Source organism: Metarhizium robertsii, assembly GCF_000187425.2.
Source record: "Metarhizium robertsii ARSEF 23 chromosome Unknown MAA_Scf_6, whole genome shotgun sequence".
Lineage (NCBI taxonomy): Eukaryota > Fungi > Ascomycota > Sordariomycetes > Hypocreales > Clavicipitaceae > Metarhizium > Metarhizium robertsii.
Window position 1 is genome coordinate 2,451,260 of NW_011942204.1, and position 18,522 is coordinate 2,469,781.

An 18,522-nucleotide genomic window follows, 5' to 3' on the forward strand; every position below is an offset into this window, starting at 1 on the left:
CCCCTCGCACTGTAGCATTTCACCCTGCACACTTTACGTCCGTGTCCCCCTTCCAATTGAAAAGTTGTGTGGAGATCCCTACATCTTCAACTCGAGCAGTACAACAACGAAATCAACAGCATTTCAGAACAAGACGTACAAATCAAGCAATTCCTAGCAGCATAAGTACATATAAAGCCATTCCCGACACGATATTGCCAATTAGCAATGCGTATGGACAGTTCACTCGGTCCAACCGCCCAAGCGGGTGTGTTTGACAACTGGCTCAGATGACTGGTACGGGTATTTAAAGTTTCTCGTGAAGAAATACTTGAAGACAGAAGGAAAAGGAGGGCTAAATAAGGAATGAGGGGACGGCAAGCCAGAGCGCCAACCGAGCCACCCTCGGGCTCAATCCGGTACAGTCTCTTCCCAAGATCCATGCCACAAACGCCGTAATGGAAGACCTATCATACCTCTAATATTACTTTCCAGGTCAGTATTGATGCTCTCTGGCTCTGCCTGGGTGATATTTGTTGCTCTCTGGCGTATTTTCGTGGTGGACTTGCATTGGTGATGGTCTGTGTGGTGTTTAGGGGTGGAGTGTACGTACCTACAGTGCGAGCACTTGAGTACTTCTCTTTTGGCACTTTTTCGGGGATTAGCGTCAACGGTTGGCCAACATTTCCGGATGTATCTAATCTTGGCTCAAAAGATAATGACCCATGGGACCTTTGTATTGGCCCCCCCACCGGCTCGGCTGGACCATTCCAGAGTCTGTCATTTTTGCATGCGGCGGCTGGACCTGGTGAGACCAACATGCCAGCGGCTATTCGTGACTGGCTTGCCAATTCCGCCTGGCGTAATCTTCTGCTGCTTTCTTAGTCTAACGCGCTTGACCACCATCATCTTCATAGTGCATCTCTTGAAAACGCTAGAACAACAACATGTCGGTCAAGAAATCACGTTCAGAAACACGTGTCCCGCTCAGAACTGGCGTCTTCATGGACTGGAAGATTCTATTGCGAGAGTTCTACTCCTCGTGGATTCGGACGGGCCGACCCGTGTCAAGATAGCCAAACACGTACGACGCTAAGGCCTTAACGGTGGTAGGATCGCCAAGACGGTGCTGAGCAGAGCGGGGGCAAATCGGTGTGAGAAGACCCCAGAAACCGGACGCATCCCCTTGATGCCGCGACGGCGACAGCAAAGTACAGTTCAGGGATTAGAGCCAATCAGCAGCTTTTGTTGATCAGTACACTCCCTGCCGTGAAAAGTCCGCTACGCAAGTATCAACTTGTTGATTGCAGGGCCTGGGAGGGGAGGTACTTCGCTGCCGCCTTCGCACCATCAAAGAGGATAAAAGCAGAACCCGGTGCGGCAGTGTGGCAGTGTGGTAGAAGAGAGTGTGTTTCCATTCCATATCCAAGGACAGTCGAGAGTCCTGGTAAGAATAACCTGGGGATTTGCTATCTAGAGCCTCGAGCTGAAGGAAAACCCGGAATCTTAACCTGAGCCTTAAAGCCATGTCCCCTACAAAGACGTATTTTCTGTGTCCGACATCCGATTTCATCCATCCACCACCAGCGGGCCCGCTTAGTCTTGGGTCTATAATCCGCTCGACGTCAGCACCGCAATACCCTCTGAACAAAGCGAGCGTTGTTGCCGTGGTTGATGCATTCCCACCTGTCGTGGAGACCGACTGGAAGAAGACTGTTTCAACCGAGACAGGGCTCGGTTTGGGTGTTTATGCACAATTCCTGCAGCTGGCTACTGGTGGACTGCCCCTTGGCCCCGAGGTGAACGTTGAGCATTCGAACAAAACGGCAAATACGTTCGCGTTTGACACGGTGACGACGCTGGCGTTCGAGCCGACCCGGGAATACGTGGAAGCGGCCGTCAAGGCACCGGCCGTGCAGACATGGCTGAGAGAGCCCAGGCAGAAGTTCGCACTCGTCAGCGAGCTCTTCGTCGTCACGGGCATGAAGCTCGTCAAGGGCGCTAAGGTCAAATACTCGACTTCACAGAGCACGACGGTCAAGGGGAACCTCGGCATCGACGTGACCGCGCTGGGGACTACCATTGGCCCAAAAGGCCACTGGGCTAGAACGAATGATGATGCGACGGAGTCCAATCGCGAGTCGGAATTTGTGTTTGCGTTCCGCGTGAAGAGGCTTAAGTTTGGGCGGAGACTGAAGCTTGAAGAGTACAACAAGGGCGCATTTATGACCATTGGTGAGAAGAAGGATGACGACGAATGCGTTTTGGTTGAGGACGTGGATGGAGATGATATCAAGACTGCTGAGGTTGTTCCCGATGTGACCGAGAACGGCAACGTCTATTGCGTTCCCGCTCAACCATGCTAAACGAACCTTGGACTACAGCCGAGATAGACATCAGTGAACCATGTGTGATTGGAGGTTGAGTAAACTATTCCTAGGCTTCTACTAGTATTTGTACATGTTCCTTTTGATATCCTTGATTCTCCCGTAAACATCCTCCCTTGTTGAACCGCTATCGAAGAGTACATGAGGCGTGATATAGTCGTAGCCCACCCCCCGCCTCCGTCTGACCATACTCTTGAAGACCGCATCCATGGAATTGTCCCTTTTGAGCCACGGTCCTAGCCTTTCACTTTCTACAGCGATGTGCTGATCCTGCTGCCGGACAAAAGACAGGACCGACGCGGCCAGGCCAGCGGCGATTGGTGTTGCGACAGATGTTCCTGACATAACATTGACAGTCTGATCGTGTCCGTTCATGCCAGCCGGCCAGTGAGAAGAGACATGCTCCCCAAGTAGACTGAAGTTGACATCCGTTTCGCTTGCTGTAGGGTTGAAACTGGAGGGATTGCCATTTCCATCGGTTGAGTGTATGCAAAAGACGCTGGGGTATTGGGCCGGAAAAGCTCTGCCAAGATTTGCTCCATCATTCGATGCTGCCGCGAACAACAACGTCTGCTTGTTCAGTGCATTAGATATAGCTGTGCTCATGAGATCGTGATATTCACGAATCCCGAATGACATTGATATGATGTCCACTTTCCATTGTTTAACTGCATGATCGATGGCCTGCACAGGTCATTAGCTCAGTCCAAAAAGTCTGCTCTGGTATAGAGACAGCCTTGCCTTAGCAATGTCATCGTAGGTATTGGGATCCAGAGTTTCACGTTGCGCAATTCTGGCGACATAAATCTCAGCGCATGGTGCAACTTTGAGAAGGAGGCCAAGAGCATGAGTGCCGTGCCCGATCTCGTCTCGAACGTCGTGCGGTCCTGTTCCATGTACAAAACTTCGCGCTTCCTTGATTCGTGGGTTGGCTAGTTGTTGGTCCTCTATCAGAAATGGATTTTCAGGGTCGAGTCCGGAATCCAAAATCGCTATCCGCACCGGTTCGGCAAGGTCGAAAACAGGGTCAACATAGGGATAGATCGAGGACAGCAGATTGTCCATCCATCTTTCCGAGAGCGGATTCCTGGCAGGTCATTAGTACAACGAAGTCTTATAGCCAATGGGAAACACCTCACTCTTGTTCAGGACCTGTCTGGCGACTTGCATCAAAAAAGTACAAGCTCATGTCTGAAGGCTCGGCGAGGTGTCCGTGGGCTTGCGATCCCGAAGAAGGTTGTGCCGACATCCGTAGCACGATATCCGAGTGGAGGGATGCGTAGCTCACGGGCGCGGTGTCAGACATTGAACGATGCGAGCTTGCCCTTGCAGTATTGTTTGCATCAGAGGAATCGACCTTGCCTGTATGGAGACGGACAATTTCTCGACCGATAGAGCCCCAGCAGGATTCATTCTGTCGAGAATCGAATGAGCACAAATTCTCTAATCGAATGCCCCATGCCTTGAATATCACGGCCTCAAGTCGTTTGACTACGTTTTGGTAGAAGAGCCGCTGAACGCTGACATCCTCGAAGTCAGCGTGCTGTCCAAGGGGATAGTACTCCCCAGTGAGGCATGCCTTCGTAGCGAGATAGTAATCCACGCCAGCGTCGTCTTCCAGAGTCTGAAGCTTATCGAGACAGGTATAAAAATCATCATTGACGTTCCTGGCGGCACGCGGGTCCTTGGCCAGCAGATCCACAGGTGTGCAAAAGTGAAGCTCGCATAAGAGTATGCCTAGCGCTAGCACACTGGCGTTGGGATGAACCATGTGTTTCAAGGCGCCAGAGCTGTCACCGGTGTCTGTGCTGCGGGCTGAGATGATTGGAACGTGCTCCAGAGCCAGGAAAGGTTTCGTGATGTCAGGGAGTTCTCCATCCTGCCGTGGCTCAAAAAACTGGATCTTCGAGTGATTGAAGGAAAACTGCAGCCACGGTGTCTCCAAGAAGGGAAGGAGTGCTGAAGCCAATGTAACAGCCAAGACTCGCTTCCCCTTGAGTGGCAGTACCGATTCACCACGAAGTAATTCTTGCTGGCGATTGAACAATGCCGACAAGGATACTGTCCGAGACATTTGGTCACTACCAAATGTCTTTGGTTGGGGGCGAAGCCTCTGAAATATCCCATCCTCGAGAGCGAAATGCAAGCAATTTCGCTGACCGAGGGACTCTGTAATGTTTTGGCATATGTGGGCAAAGTCGGGTGTGCTGCTAATTGGAGGCTCAGATGAGCGCCTCAATGTGCTGTTGTGTAGGTCTCTGCACCGGCAGTGTTAGCGAATAAAAGTCATCAGACAAAGCTTCTAGAGCTTACTTGACTGTGATTTTAGCTTCTTGCAATGCAGTTGCAGGTACGGACCGCACGCCGAAGAATACTTCGAAACTCGCCTCAGCCTCGAGATTCTTTTTGTGTTGTGGCAGCGACAGTCTCACGCTCAACCCTGAGCACTTCTGGCAAACGCAAACCCAGTGTCTTCGCAACGCATTGTCCAAGGACACCAGATGTCTCCTCATCAGCACGGCGAAGTCGGCATCGGGGTCTTCGAGATTGGACCCATGAGTTGACTCTTCACGAGGCAGAACTCGGCGCTTCTTTCTCTCCTGTTCCAAATGCAAAAGTTCCTGAATGGCATCATCGCATTCTCGTCTCCGTTTACTAACGCGAATGACAATGCCTGGGTCAGCATGCGGGTCGTGATTCGGATTCTCGGTCATGCGGCGAAGCTTCGGATACCGCTCGTGTCCGGGTTGTTGGAAGCTCTGCCCGCGAACTGTCGTTAGTGGGCAGGATGTGAGAGGCCAACAGACCGAAAGACTGAAGAGTTTGTTGTATGTCAAGAATACCTACGAAATCTGTCTCTCGATCAGAGTCGTCCTGAACAAGATGTTCAAATGCGCGCAGAGTCCTTGAAATGCTCTCTGGGTCAGCTTCGCCAAGATCATCGCGCTGCAGAAATGCATCCGTCCGTAGCCAGGCCTCGCGTTTCCGTGATCTTAGCGACGCCGGCTTCGCCGACCTTTGCGGTCGTTTTCGAGCGAATAATCCAAGCACGGATTGCAGCAGGCTTTGGGAATCAGTGTCGTCGTTCATGGTTGGGCATCCGAAATGATGGGTTTCAAGACTTCACTGGGATTATTTGGCTGGAAGAACATTGGTCGATGAGCGGAAGTGTGCTGTGTATTGATCAGATCAGGCTGTGCTACATTCACACCCCTAGAACTTCAGGACGACTTGGCGTGCTTTGGTCTACGATCCTTTGCTGCAACCTGACCGTCACAGCGGTGCAGCTGAGCCTTAATGTGTGCTGGCCCGCCCCGGAGTAAGCAAAATCATCCCGTCAGCTACTTTTGTGGCACAGCTCGAGTCATTGTGGAAAAGCCGCCCCTCCATCTCAAACCCGAGGCAGCCGCGGGGAGGGCTTAGTGCGTGTCAATTGGAGCGCGGCAGTTTTTGCTATGCGGTGACGCATGGATCGTGAGCCAGTCCCATTGGGAGGACGGCGACCGCTGCGGTAATTATGAGACTCGGACGAAAGCTTCCGAAACCGGCTATAGTAAGCTTCTGCCATTACAGTATCTACCGAGGGTTTGCGTGAAGATGTTGGGTCAGAGTTGGTAGGCGAGATCTTGGAGCCGGCTTGCCGCCCACGACTAGCCGCCCTAACGGTGTGACGTAGGATGTACGATGAAGTAGAAGGAGTGAGAGTTCTATCGTTGAAGAATGCGAAAGAGTTGTGTCATTGATGTCCAACTCGAGATATTGGTCGCTGAGGCGCCTTGGAATCCCAAGAATCTGAGCAGACGGAGCAGGGGGAAGACCCTCTTCAGCGGCCAAGATACTTGGACTGGCGGCAATATGGATGGCCTGTTGCCCCTGCTGAGTTTCTGCTAAATCACTGGGGAGACTACGGCTGTTGTTTCGCGACTTCAGCAATAAAGGCCGGGCTGGAACTGGAGTATATTGGTCGACTGGGCGCTCATCTTATTCTCCGACTCTGCGCGCCGAGATATGAACTCCAGATGGGCTTGCCATAATATGCGCGTGAAGTTCCCAACGCACCGCTTCAAAGCAGCTGTGGCGGTGTGGTGACAGATGTCACGTAAAGGCATCAAGCACTTGCTGGCATTGGTTTAGTGGATGAGATGCCATTCGCTGCACATGATCGAGATTGATCACCCTCACTGGCGCCGCAGGGAAAAGGTGAACTTTGACCACAATCTTCAGTCCAGGACTGACAAAGAGGCCACAGTTAGGCTTCTCGTCTACTTCTATCACAACAGTCGTTTTTGGGATTCATTGGATCACAGTATGCAAAACAAAACACCCAGTCTTTAGAGCCCTGGTCTTGTTAGCGGGCTTTCTCATTTAAACGGCTATTTTCGTTTGTCCTCACTGTCTGTTTCAATCTACAACTCTCGGGCTGGCCTCCATTATGGTGCAAGGCTTCGCTAACGACCTCCCATCTAGGGCGATTATGTATCTGATTCACCACATATCCCTCCCACTCAAACTCCCACAAAAAGATGCTTCTGATAAGTAGTATGAGTGGACGTGTTGGGAATATCCGAAGGCGTCATCAAGGCACATCGCACGAAATATCTCTGTCCGCATTGCGAGGCATCCACCGCAAGACGCAATGGACAGCCCCGAGAATGAAGAGCGTTCACTTTGGGAGCGAGCAATTGCCCATCCCGAGACAGAGCAGTCCAACCTTCAATACAGTTTCAATCTGCTCGATGAACACCCTGAAGCTGACACACATCCAGTGTATGACAGGTTGTGAAACCTTGCAACAGTGCAGTCACGTGTGTGTACATTGCGCATAAGATAGCAACATGAAATATCTGGTGCGAGCTTCCCCAAATATCAAATTTACCGGGTGCCAAACGCTCCGGAATCCGGAACTGCAGATGTTCGTCAGAATTGTCTCTCACTGAATGGGACAAGCGGTGAGCGTGCAGACATACCGCGTACAAGCTAACTCCGGTGCCATAGAAAGTAAGCTCGAGCAGATACCATTTCATTCCCGAGTACTGGAGCATGTATTCCAGCCCATATCGCTGGACTCCATGGAGCAGGGGTATGAACGATGAAGCGCCAAAAACAACGAAGGCGCCCACCTTCACTTTCCGCCAGCGCGGCGTTCTTAGAGAGGGATTCGAGATCAGAACACCGGTAACAGTGCCTGTGGTTAAGATCTGGAATTTATGTCAGCATATTATTGGATTTGACCTGGCTGCCGGGAGGGTGTGGTGAGCGGTGACGGTCACTCTGACAGACTGACAATAGCCCAGTGCAATTCTTGCAAAACCGCTTCACAGAAGAACACATAGTAGATTCCTGAAGAGAATGTGCCCACCGTCACAATAACAATACCAAGAAGATCCATTCCATGCCAGAACAGCTCTACGTGATGCGAGTGGGGCTGTATCAGGTGGTAAAGTGTGCTTAAGATCAAACAGGCCTCCGCACACCAGAAGTAGATTCCAAACATAGCATAGTCCATGGACAAGACATGGAGAAATTGAGGCTGGGCCAGGTACCGCAGGAAGGCGGTTGCAACGAGTGGCAGGAGAAGAGCCCCGACCAGATGAGTGTACACATTGCACGTCTCGTTGTGCAAAAAGGTTAGGCTGGTAAAGATCTCCCAATAGTCTGCTTTCTCTGGACGATAGCCACTGAGGATGTACTTGTTGTCGAGTTGCCATTCAGGAATCTCCTGCCACGTTACGGTTCGCGCTTTAGCCTTTGACTGGGTTGTGGAGTCGTTCGTGGTGCTCATATTGCCGTTTGGCACTAGCCGTTTTTTGAGTTCTGCTCCTGACATGATTCTTCTCCCGAGATATCTGAGCTGCGCTGACGATGAAGCACAGGAGGAGTAGATGGAGACGAAATACCCAAGGGCCGAATTTCTAAAGAAGGGCAGAGGAGGAGATAAATGTCGCAAAGAAAAGTCGCTATGCAATAGCAAGGGACGCGCCAGACTTGCGACAGAGTGATTGTCGAGGATTTCAGGGGAGAAAGAATGTCTTGAACCATTTATCTAAGGCAACAAATAATAGGCGTGAGGGGAATTGGACATGAAAGACCAAATTACGGCAGAAGCAATCACTGGTGTACCTTCACCTCTTCGACTGCACTACACTGTACTGCAAATGAATGTCATTGGCAGGGCAAGCACAGCAGGGCAGGCATGCATGCATGCCTGCGACAACACGCCGTCCCGCCGGTGGGCAGCTGGGGGAGCTGTGCATCTATGACGATGGTGATTCGCTCATCTCCGGGCAAGCACTCGTTGCTTCTTACCATACGGAGGTTTCAGGGGTATCTTTTGACCAAGCACAGGTACCTCTGGGAATGTTAGCCAGTGCTTAACGCCGAAAAGTACATTTCGCCCGCAACTGTTTATGCAATGTTCCCAGCGACCCTGTGAAGCCGAGATTTGATTCTCGCGCCTTTGACGAGCTCCATGCCCGTGACGAGGAAGAGCGAGACAACAGGTGCGAATCGTTGCTTGGGCTACACTCTCTTGTGCCTGTCACACTGCCACACCAGGTTTTGTGTTTATCCCCTTGATGGGGCGAAGGCGGCAGCGAAGTACCTCAGGCCCTTGAAGCAGCCCGGCAAAACCCTGTAATCAAGAAGCTAATTTTTCTTTCTAGCGGACGGCAGGTAATGTATTTATGAGCAAAAGCTGCTAACTGGCTCTAATCCCTGAACTGTACTTTGCTGTCGCCGTCGCGGCATCAAGGGGATGCATCCGGGTTTAGGACCTTGTCACACCGACTTTGACCCTCTTTGCTTAGCACGCATTGCTTCTACCACGTCATGGCGATCCTATCACTGTTAAGGACTAGCGTCCAGCGTGTCTGTGCGTGATCGTGTGGGCGGAGAAGGTATTAGGACACGGGTCGGCCCGCCAGAATCCGCGGGCAAACGGATCTTGGAGTCAATCTTGACGCTAGTCCTCAGTAGGGTAAGTATTTCTGAACGTGATTTCTTGGAGTATCCGACATGTTGGTATTCCGTTCTCGAGAGCTGCACCATAACGATAATGGTGGCCAAGGTCGTTAGACTGAGAAAGCAGCGGGACACGAAACGGGGCAAATTGGTCGCTGGCATGTTGGTCTCACCAAAATGCAAAATGGGACAGGCTCTGAATCGGTCTAGCCGAGCCGCTGGTGGGACCATTACGGAGGTTTCATGGGTATCTTTCAGCCCAAGATTAGGTACCTCTAGAAAGGTTGGCCTGCGCTTAACGCCCAAAAAGTACAAAAGAGGAGAAATACTCCTCGCACTGTAGGTACGTACATTTCACCCCCAAACAACACATCACTAACCCAACGCCAGCGCTAATGTACACCAGGAAGCAACAAATATCAGCCAGGGACAGCCATACAGCGTCAATATTGACCTAGTAAGTGGTAGCGGATGTACTGTATATATCTCCTGCTACGGTATTAACATCCCGTAAGAGACTGTAACAGGATGAGCCCCAGGGGGGCTGGGCTGGCGCAGTCGCCTTCCGTCCCGACTTGCCTGGATCCACCACAAGCGAGATTGTCACCAATTACTTCTTTCTTTGTTTTGTCTTCTCTTTCTTCCTTTACTTTAGATACTCGTCGTCAATACATTCGCTTGGACCGTTACAACAAGAAATGCTATCAACTGTCCATACGCATTGCAAGCCAGACCGACCTCAGTCAACATGTCATGGTTGGATTGCACTACATCACGCCGCCTTCATGGGGCATTCTCACATTGTCCGGCGCTTCCCAGAAGACGAGCGCGTAAGATCCAGTGCCTCTCAGCAGGATGACCATGGCTGGTCCGTCCTTCATCTGGCCATTCGTAGTCGATATCCTGCTTGGCAGCTCTGTTATTGAGCCTCTGGCCCTGTCAGATGAGAGCGGTCTCACTGCAGAAGAATGGCCAGATGTTGGGCCAACTAGCCATTCCTAAAAAGCGACCAGTAACTTAGCTTTTAGCAAGTCACGCTGTTGCAGGGCGGTCACAGGCTTACGACAGGCTGTTATCACTGGCAACGTTCCCATGATCAAGCTCCTCTTCAGATTGGGTCATACCGTTAATGAAATGAATTCCGGAAGGACTGCGCTCTAATACGCTGCGAAGAAGCGCATGTTTTTCATCACGGACATGCTCCTTGATAGGGGTGCGGATCCGAATATCCTCTCAGCAGGAAGCAAAACGTGGGAAGAATTTATCTCGGATGACGACATCTTACAACGGCTCGACCGAGCTGGTTATGGAAAGAGAGGTTCTGACCCTGAGATAGAGTTGTCGGATAATGCCTCTGTAGACTGAAGTCGCAGAGCTTGGAGTAATTGCTAGATGTCATAGCGTCGGCTATCATGAATAAACTTAGCCGAAAGTTAAATCCGGACGAAAGGAAGTTTTTTTGCTATCAAAAAGAGAGCTGCAGACGGAGTCTCCAGCACCAGGAACAACAACAATAATGATTTTATCAACAAGCTTAGTTAATATGAGTCTCATAACGTGACAAGAGTGCCAGATCAGAATTGCACTTAGAGCGCAAGGCCAGCCCTTTGTTCCGGATCGATCAGCATCATTTGTACCGGACGAGCCAATTTCATCAATGCCGGACCGATCTACCTCCCCTGTACCAGACCGATCGACCTCGTCTGTCTCGGCTCCGTCAGTACCAATCTTTCCCGGATCATTCAGCGTCAGTGCCAACACGCTCACTGGCGCCTACACACCAAATATATGACCATAAGCGCAAAGCGGAGTCAGTCCGGTCGAGCGCGATGAGCTTTTGGAAACGGGTGATAAGATAGTGAATTCAGCTCGCAGAGGCGACAGTGGGAAGCGATGGTTGTAAATTATAGCTTGAGCTGTAATACTATGTACTACCTCCCGAGTCATTTGCTTCGTAGGAACCGCTACATTAGATGCGACTCTCACCTCAATGCTGTAGGTAGACTCCTCCCAAGAGCAACAGGACAAACAACACGCGACAGATTTTCAGCGCAGGTCCGACTATTAGCTCTTGCTTTGCTCTGCCACTCCTCAGGCAGGAACGCTGTGTAGAGGTTCATAAACCAACGATCCAATTTATCATATTTTCGACTCCTGGCAATGAGTGCAGATGCTGTTTCACCCTTTGCGTCAGTGCCACCGCAGGCAGCGCCAAGCCATATTGCTTTCCAATGATCAGGCATTCCACAAGGGCTTTGCACGTTAGCTTCCGGAGCAATCCTGGCGGTTGCTTTGATATCAAGGCACTCATTGCCTCTGGGATTGCCTCGCCAATCAGCCATCGGTGGGCGATGGCATTCTCCTGACAGAGAATCAAGCATGATGCGGAGGGTATGTTGAGAAAGCGGTCCCGTCCCTTATCTTGAGAACGCTGAGCAAATTGGAGAATACTAGTCAGGAAGAGAAGCAATCTGGGGGAGTCGTGGTTTTTGCTGATGACGATCAGCTCATTGGCGCATGCCTGATTTGCATCACTGAACAATTCAACCTCGTGGCTGCCGCCAATGTATCCTTCGTAGAATTCTGCGATTACCCTGGAGAAATACTCGATCGGCCGTGGTTCCTTGTTCTCGAGCATGGCGAAGTGCGATGTCAAGAGTACCACAGTCCGAGCTACGTTCTCTTCCCGGTTGCCACTTCGGATGCAGGCATCGAAATCATTCAAGAATTCGCGAACGCCGTAGTGCAAGAACTCCTCTGCGTCTCTGTTGTAGGCGATGGCGGTCCAATGTGAAAATGCCCTGGCTGTGATGGTATCTCCTTCTCTCCATCCATGTCGAACGGCCGCGAGTTTAGTTTCCGAGCCAACGAGTACCGCGATTACCAGCAGCGCCTGAAGATCTCCAGGAGCGACCGCCCGAAACACCTGCGTCGGCAAGTCGGTCATGGCCGTCAGCCTTCTACGGTTCCTCGCAACAACCAGCTGGACGAAGAACTCGCGATATGCTTCGGCCCATTGTCGCAGTTCATCCGTTCTGTTCTCCTTAACGAGCTCCTGCAGTACAGACATATGCTCCCACCGGTCGAATGCCACAAATTTCAAATATAGTGTCATCAATTGAAGAATGATGGGAAAGCGGAAGGACAGGCTCAGGGTCTTCATGACCATGTCGACCTTTCGCGACGCCTGCTTGTACCGTGCCAGGAAAATCTGTTCCTGAAGACCCAATAGCTCTTTCACCCGCTCTTCCAATGGGTCCGTAGGTCCTCTCAGGGAAACAACTCCTGGAGGAGTTGGCAATTCGTTCACGCGTGCCCCGCGTTTAAGCAATATCTGGATGATTTCCTTCGAATTCGCCTGAATGGCTCGAATCAGTGCTGTGTCGCCATGCTCAGTCTTACTCTCGAGACGGGCACCTTGGTCGAGCAGCACACACACGATGTCCTTGTGCTGTCCAGTGACCGCGATATGGAGTGCCGTTAACTTGCTTCGATCTTTCGCATTGACCCGAGCACCACGGTGAATCAGCAATTCTACCATGTCTCGGTGGCCTCTGTTGACGGCCCAGGAAAGCGGCGCCCGGCCGTAGTTGTCTTTTTGCGAAATGAGGCGGGCATGCCCGCTGATCAACATCTTGGCCCAGGCTACATTACCAAGGTACGCAGCGAGATGCAAGAGCGTGAACGAGGGCGGGTTTCCACCGTTCTTCTCCTGCTCCCAATAGAATTTCCACCATTCGTCCCGGATTCGAGAATCGACTTGAAAGAACGGACGTGAGAACTCCGACGGTGCATCAATCACATCAATGGCGTGATGGAAATGCACTGGCCAATATTGACTGGCATAAGGCAAGAGAAAATCGCGGCCAGACTTCTCGTCAATCCTTTCTGGAGTTCTGTAACCACGTTCGACATGTTCTAGGCAGGTCCGCATAAGAGTCCTGTGGGTGTGCCGGCTCATGCGGAACATGCTGATCCCTTTGATGTTGACTTGATCGCTCTGAAAGAACTCCTTCGCCGACTCGTGGACCAGGTTGACTACACCTCCTTCGATTTTCACGAGTAGTCCACAGAAGCTGAGCCGATTCTTGATCACCTCAGTTTCCGGAAATGTACCAGATGTCTTGATCCCTGTGGCCACGGTCAATTCGTCCACTGTGAGGGGCCGGGCAGCGAGAACAATCCATTGAAGAATGGGGACCAGCCCGTCCTTGTCGTCGATTTGCTGAAGCAGCCGCTGATAGACCCCACCAAGGCCTTTAGGAACACGACGGAGAATTTTATTGATTTCGCCCCAGCTCTTGCCTTGAAGCTCATTGGCAACGAATCCAACCCACAAAAAGGTACCATCAGCGCCAGCCAACAAGGCTCGATGAACTTGTGCAACCATTTCTTCTGAAAGATTTTGCTCGGATGCCAGTTCGGCAACTTTGGCGAAGATGTATCTTTTGACATCATGCGAAATCTCCGTATCGGAGTCGTCCAACTTGATCTGCTGATATTGGCCGAGTTTGCTCTCCAAAATAGCTGGCTGGGGTCGGGAGAGAAGAATTAGCTTTAGTCGTGGCCTTGACTTTTCCGGAGAGTTTGACAAATAATTCCCAACGGCATCGAGAAGCTGGCTGAGCGATTCCTTTTCGCATTCATCCAGACCGTCCAGCACACAGACTACCTGGGAAGACCCACTCTGCCGAAGCAGGGTTAGGAAAACCCTCCACAAGGAGACAAAACTGGAAACGGTATATTTGGTTGTTTCCGTTCCCTCAAAGGAGTTCTTGATATATTGTGCCATGTGTGGATGGAGGCCGATCCATTGATGTATGATGCCTCTCATTATGGTTAATCCCGTATTCCGGTTCTTATCACGGTTACTACAGAAGTAGTAAAGAAGAACATTTTCGGCGGCGTCAACCACTGGCTGTAGCACCGCTGTTATATAAATTGCCAGCATAGTTTTCCCTTTTCCAGGGCCACCGGAGATCCAGAGGAGTGGTGGACTGGCGTCTGCCAGCCACTCTCGATAGCTGGGGTGTTGTATGAGCCATTCGCAGGTGCCGTCAACTCTGCGCCCTTTTAATGCAATAAGGGATTTTCGGTCAACTTCGGGTCTGGTCAAGAGCAAAGCGTCGAGGACCGGCGCCGCCTCGGCATATGTGTTTGTTGCCAGAGGTGTCGTTTTGGGAACCCTGGGAATGAACGAAAGGACCTCTTTGGCATATGCTGCAGCAGCTACTGCGGCATAGGCGTGCCAGAGCCTGGAACTGTGGGAGTCTGCATAGTCGCAGATTCCTCGAATGACCAAGTACTGAGCGGCATCCTTCAGGCCAGCCGCCTCCGTCTCCAAACAGAGAACGCCTTTCCTATGCGCCAACTTGTCCCGAGCCGCTCCGTGGCGCATCAAATGATGGCCGGAGGCAATCAGGCCATAATGAACTATAGGATCCTGTGTTTCCCGTGGCCGCCGGGGCTGGATCCTATCCGGGTTGCAATGATTACATCCGTTCTCTTCAGACTCGATGGTTGTGTGATCATAATTTGCCTCAAAGAGGACGTCGTGCTCTGGGCCTGGATGGGCAAAGGTGATGGGGTCTTTCCGCACGATCTCGGAGATGTACTGGGGTATCTGGCTTTCATCGAAAATGGCGGCTGTCTCGGCCTTGCCCGTAGCTGTGAGAAGTAACCGAGTTGGCTGATCTAACGCTCTGCCGCGAATAAACTGATCTTCAGCTCGCTCCGCATTCAGGTCGTATTGGACGACACCCGGCCAGCCAGCTGTCGATTTGCTTACAACGATGTCGCCAAGACGAATATCCCCTTTCGTGTCTGGCACTCCTCCCGCAATGCCAACCATTAGATTGAATCGGATAGATTTGAAGTTCGCGTGCAACTGCGTGGCCACGCTCGCCACAGACGTTTTACCATACACGCCGAAATTCGGATACGCGAGTACGACATTATGGCCTTGGAGACTCCCTAGAATGTAGTTATTGTTGTCGTCTGAGTCCGGACCTGGAGGAAGGTTGCCGTGAATGCGATCAAGGGTCGCTTTGGCTGCCGCTACCTCTATGGGCAGTGCGCAAACCCACCCGACTGAGTAGTCGTCACGGGACGCCATCCCCAGGCAGAGCACAGATCCGCAGGGAGATAGAATGTCAATGCCGACGTGTCGTCCTAGTTCGTAGCTGCTTGGACTGTCTGTCAATGTAAGGGACGAAGTCGACCTTCTGGAACAATGCGCGGACTGGTGTTGGGGAGCAAAGCAAAGCAATCAATCAATCAATCAAGGAGTGGAGCAGCGAACACGCGGGGGAAAGACGGGCTTTTGACTAGCTTCAGCCCTGGACCTCCTGCCGAAAGCTACGCAGTTGCGTGTTGAGTGGCGAGGATGGCGTTTGGGGTGTCCTGTAGGATGCGGGCGATACACCAGTGTCGGTAGTCTCTGCACGAGAGCTGTCTCGGAGCAGGGCTGCACAGTCGCCTTGAGCTAAGTTTGGCGGAGAATAGACACCGAGATGAAAGGGATCCGGCGCACATGGCGGGCTGGTTGCCATCGCCGCCGCCGTGATTCTCAAAACTTGCAATCCCGAGGCCACAAACAGTAATGTCAAAGCTCGCATCTAAATTAAAGCGGTCGAAACACTTTTCTTGTAGTTAGAATCCAAGGGAATGACAGCAGACATGTCATTGGAGGGTGTCGAAGGATTTTGAGGCCAATTGAGTTCACCCATGTATCTAGCCGTGGTTGCAGGAGGGAAATGGGGCCAGCGCCTATTAACTGCCAATGAGATAGCATCAGATCCCTGAAACATTCGAACAAGGGGCGGCTCGCACAACTGGTGCTGCCTCAACGTCAGGGGTCGCATTTCCTCGTCCTGACTGATCCAATCCTCGAGCTGCATTGAAAACCACATGACTTGCACTTTGAAGTCTAGCTATCATAGGAAATATGTTTGTCGCCTGTTGTAGCATTTTGCACAGACATATGGCGGCAAGTTGGTATGACGAAATATCCAGCCTCGTGTCACAGCTAGGCGGCGCGGCATGACAAGCTTGTTTAGGACACGCGCAGACGGCCTACTCTTGCTTTGGTTTATCACTCCCCTGGCCCTCGACCAGGCAACCTCAACAAAGGATGGAGTGTGATCATAGGATGCTAAATGATCTTCTTGTGCCTTTCTCAAACCAGTTCGTCCAAGCCCATAGCATCGATACTGGCCATGTCCCGCGAAGCGACAACGAATTGCCCAATGTAGCTCGACCGGCCGCAGTCAGAACACCTCCGTCGGCATGCGGCCGTTCAGTCTCGCATCGAGGAGCTTTGACGGAGGCCATTCAGAAACACCAAGCCCCTGATGATATATCGCCCCTGGGCTCTTGCCCTAGCTCGTCGCCAACTAGTCAAGGACGAGACGACGAGCGCCAGACAAGCATCGCTGCAGATGACACAGCAAGTCAGCTGGATGAACCCTGCGAAGAAACGGAAAGCGACCAACTAGTCGTCGTGGTTCCGGAAAAGCGTACAACCTTCGCCCTCTCCCGCCAAAAAGGCAACTCACCGCAGAACAAAAGGACGGCGGGGTTAACGAAAAGCTTGTGTTGCGTCAGCCCAAGAAGCGTAATTCACGGCAACCAAAACATATTCAAAAAAAGTTTGGCCGCAATTGCTTTCCCGGGTCTAGCTGGTGGGAACGAAACGGAAGCAGTTATCTCACCAGCTGCTAGAATACTCGCTAAACGTGATCCCAACGGCCCTATATACGTCACCAAGGATGATCTGGATAATTTCGAGCGAAGACGGGTTATTACCGTGCTTCCGAAGCAAGCGATTAAGGTTGCAGGAAGAATCAGGTACATTATTGCTGTTCTCTCTGCCCTGCAGATTCAACAAATGCGGGAAGCGTACTTTGCTGAAGTTAGCAGACTTCGAGCGCAAGGTTTGCCCACTGAGCATCTAAGCCATAGAAATGCATTAAATGCCAGACGACAAAAGAGTAGGGAGGGTGTAACCGGCGCCACGCGTCTAGCTCTCTACTTGGATAACAATGTGGAGGTGTTCGTGGACAAGCTTGTTGCTCACCTCCTGCGACAGGATGACGACAAGACCCTAGAAACGACGGACAACACCAAATGTCTCTTGTGTTTTGATGTTTTCAAGAATATCTCTAGCCTTACAAGACATGTTAAGAGGCGCCATACTTTTGACACAGAGTTCCACTGCCCAGAATGCCGTCAGCAGGGCAGAGTCAATATTGTCCCCGCAGGCGGGCCGTCATGGAGTAGCCATGTGGAGAGTTTCCATGGCAAGGAATACACACCGAGACTATTCCCGCAGATGGTTCGGCCCGCGTACTGCCCATTATGTCAGAAGTACTTCACAAAGCTCGGGTTTCGGTCGCACTTTAATAAAGCCCCCGCTGGAAAACTCAAATTTTCGTTCAACTGCCCCGAGTGCCTTAGGAATGGGCTTAAAGACGACAGTTCGGTTATAAAAAGTCATAGCAACTGGTCCTTACATGTCGAGAACATTCACGAAGGTGGGGTGGAGATTCGAGGTGCCGTTGTTAGAGCGGGGAAGAAACGAAAGCGCTCGATTTACGACCGCAGTGCCTACGAGGTTGAGATGCAGAAGCCTCCAGACCGCCATCAGGATGAAGAATTTTGGAACTCTGGGCGAGAGTAAGCTCAAAAACTACTTGAAGTGCAATAGAGTTACTAAATTTTGCCAACCTTTCATAGATCTAAAATTACATCTTCATCTAGCTGATCATAACATGTTTGGCCAAGATTTTGCGATGTCCCTCGGTATCGCCCCACCCACTGCCGCGCGGCTTGGTTTCTTCGGAGGTCCGAGACGGCCCCATCCGGTGCTATTTTCAGCAATTACCCCGCTCTACACCGGCCGTTGCCTCCTCGTCTCCCTCGTCAGGTCCAGCAAACCAACATCGTTATCCTGCAACTATTATTAGCACGAGGAGAGATGGTATCCTAGGATATGGCTATAAATTATTGTGCTCCCTAGACACGCACTCTCATTCATCACAAAGTACAATGCTGCTCCACAGCTATCACTGAATATCGTGAACATGTCAAGCACTATCTCTCGGCCAGAAGGCTTCTGCCTTATACCACTCAATGACAAACTGTCTGTTGTTGAAAGTTGCATAATGATACTTGAAGATACGGAGAAAGCGCTGCG

At 51.4% G+C, this 18,522-nt stretch overlaps 5 protein-coding genes across 5 annotated transcripts; 2 read left to right on the top strand and 3 right to left on the bottom strand.

Moving 5' to 3' along the window:
• Positions 1 to 1,505: 1,505 nt before the first annotated feature.
• Positions 1,506 to 2,345, top strand: MAA_06117 (uncharacterized protein; the record flags this gene model as incomplete). Its single annotated transcript, XM_007824115.1, has 1 exon — positions 1,506 to 2,345. The coding sequence occupies one exon, from the start codon at positions 1,506 to 1,508 to the stop codon at positions 2,343 to 2,345; it is 840 nt and encodes a 279-aa protein (XP_007822306.1).
• Positions 2,346 to 3,062: 717 nt separating this feature from the next.
• On the bottom strand, positions 3,063 to 5,456 carry MAA_06116 (intracellular serine protease; the record flags this gene model as incomplete). Its single annotated transcript, XM_007824114.1, has 4 exons — positions 3,063 to 3,453; positions 3,506 to 4,624; positions 4,680 to 5,136; positions 5,210 to 5,456. The coding sequence occupies 4 exons, from the start codon at positions 5,454 to 5,456 to the stop codon at positions 3,063 to 3,065; spliced, it is 2,214 nt and encodes a 737-aa protein (XP_007822305.1).
• A 1,782-nt stretch (positions 5,457 to 7,238) lies between these two features.
• MAA_06115 (mPR-like GPCR protein) lies at positions 7,239 to 8,193 on the bottom strand (the record flags this gene model as incomplete). Its single annotated transcript, XM_007824113.2, has 3 exons — positions 7,239 to 7,270; positions 7,330 to 7,564; positions 7,651 to 8,193. The coding sequence occupies 3 exons, from the start codon at positions 8,191 to 8,193 to the stop codon at positions 7,239 to 7,241; spliced, it is 810 nt and encodes a 269-aa protein (XP_007822304.2).
• Positions 8,194 to 11,442: 3,249 nt separating this feature from the next.
• Positions 11,443 to 15,441, bottom strand: MAA_06114 (natch and ankyrin domain protein; the record flags this gene model as incomplete). The annotated part of the gene is made up of 1 exon (XM_007824112.1): positions 11,443 to 15,441. One exon carries the CDS (start codon positions 15,439 to 15,441, stop codon positions 11,443 to 11,445), a length of 3,999 nt encoding a protein of 1,332 aa, XP_007822303.1.
• Positions 15,442 to 16,476: 1,035 nt separating this feature from the next.
• MAA_06113 (zinc finger domain-containing protein) lies at positions 16,477 to 18,006 on the top strand (the record flags this gene model as incomplete). The annotated part of the gene is made up of 1 exon (XM_007824111.2): positions 16,477 to 18,006. One exon carries the CDS (start codon positions 16,477 to 16,479, stop codon positions 18,004 to 18,006), a length of 1,530 nt encoding a protein of 509 aa, XP_007822302.2.
• Positions 18,007 to 18,522: the final 516 nt, after the last annotated feature.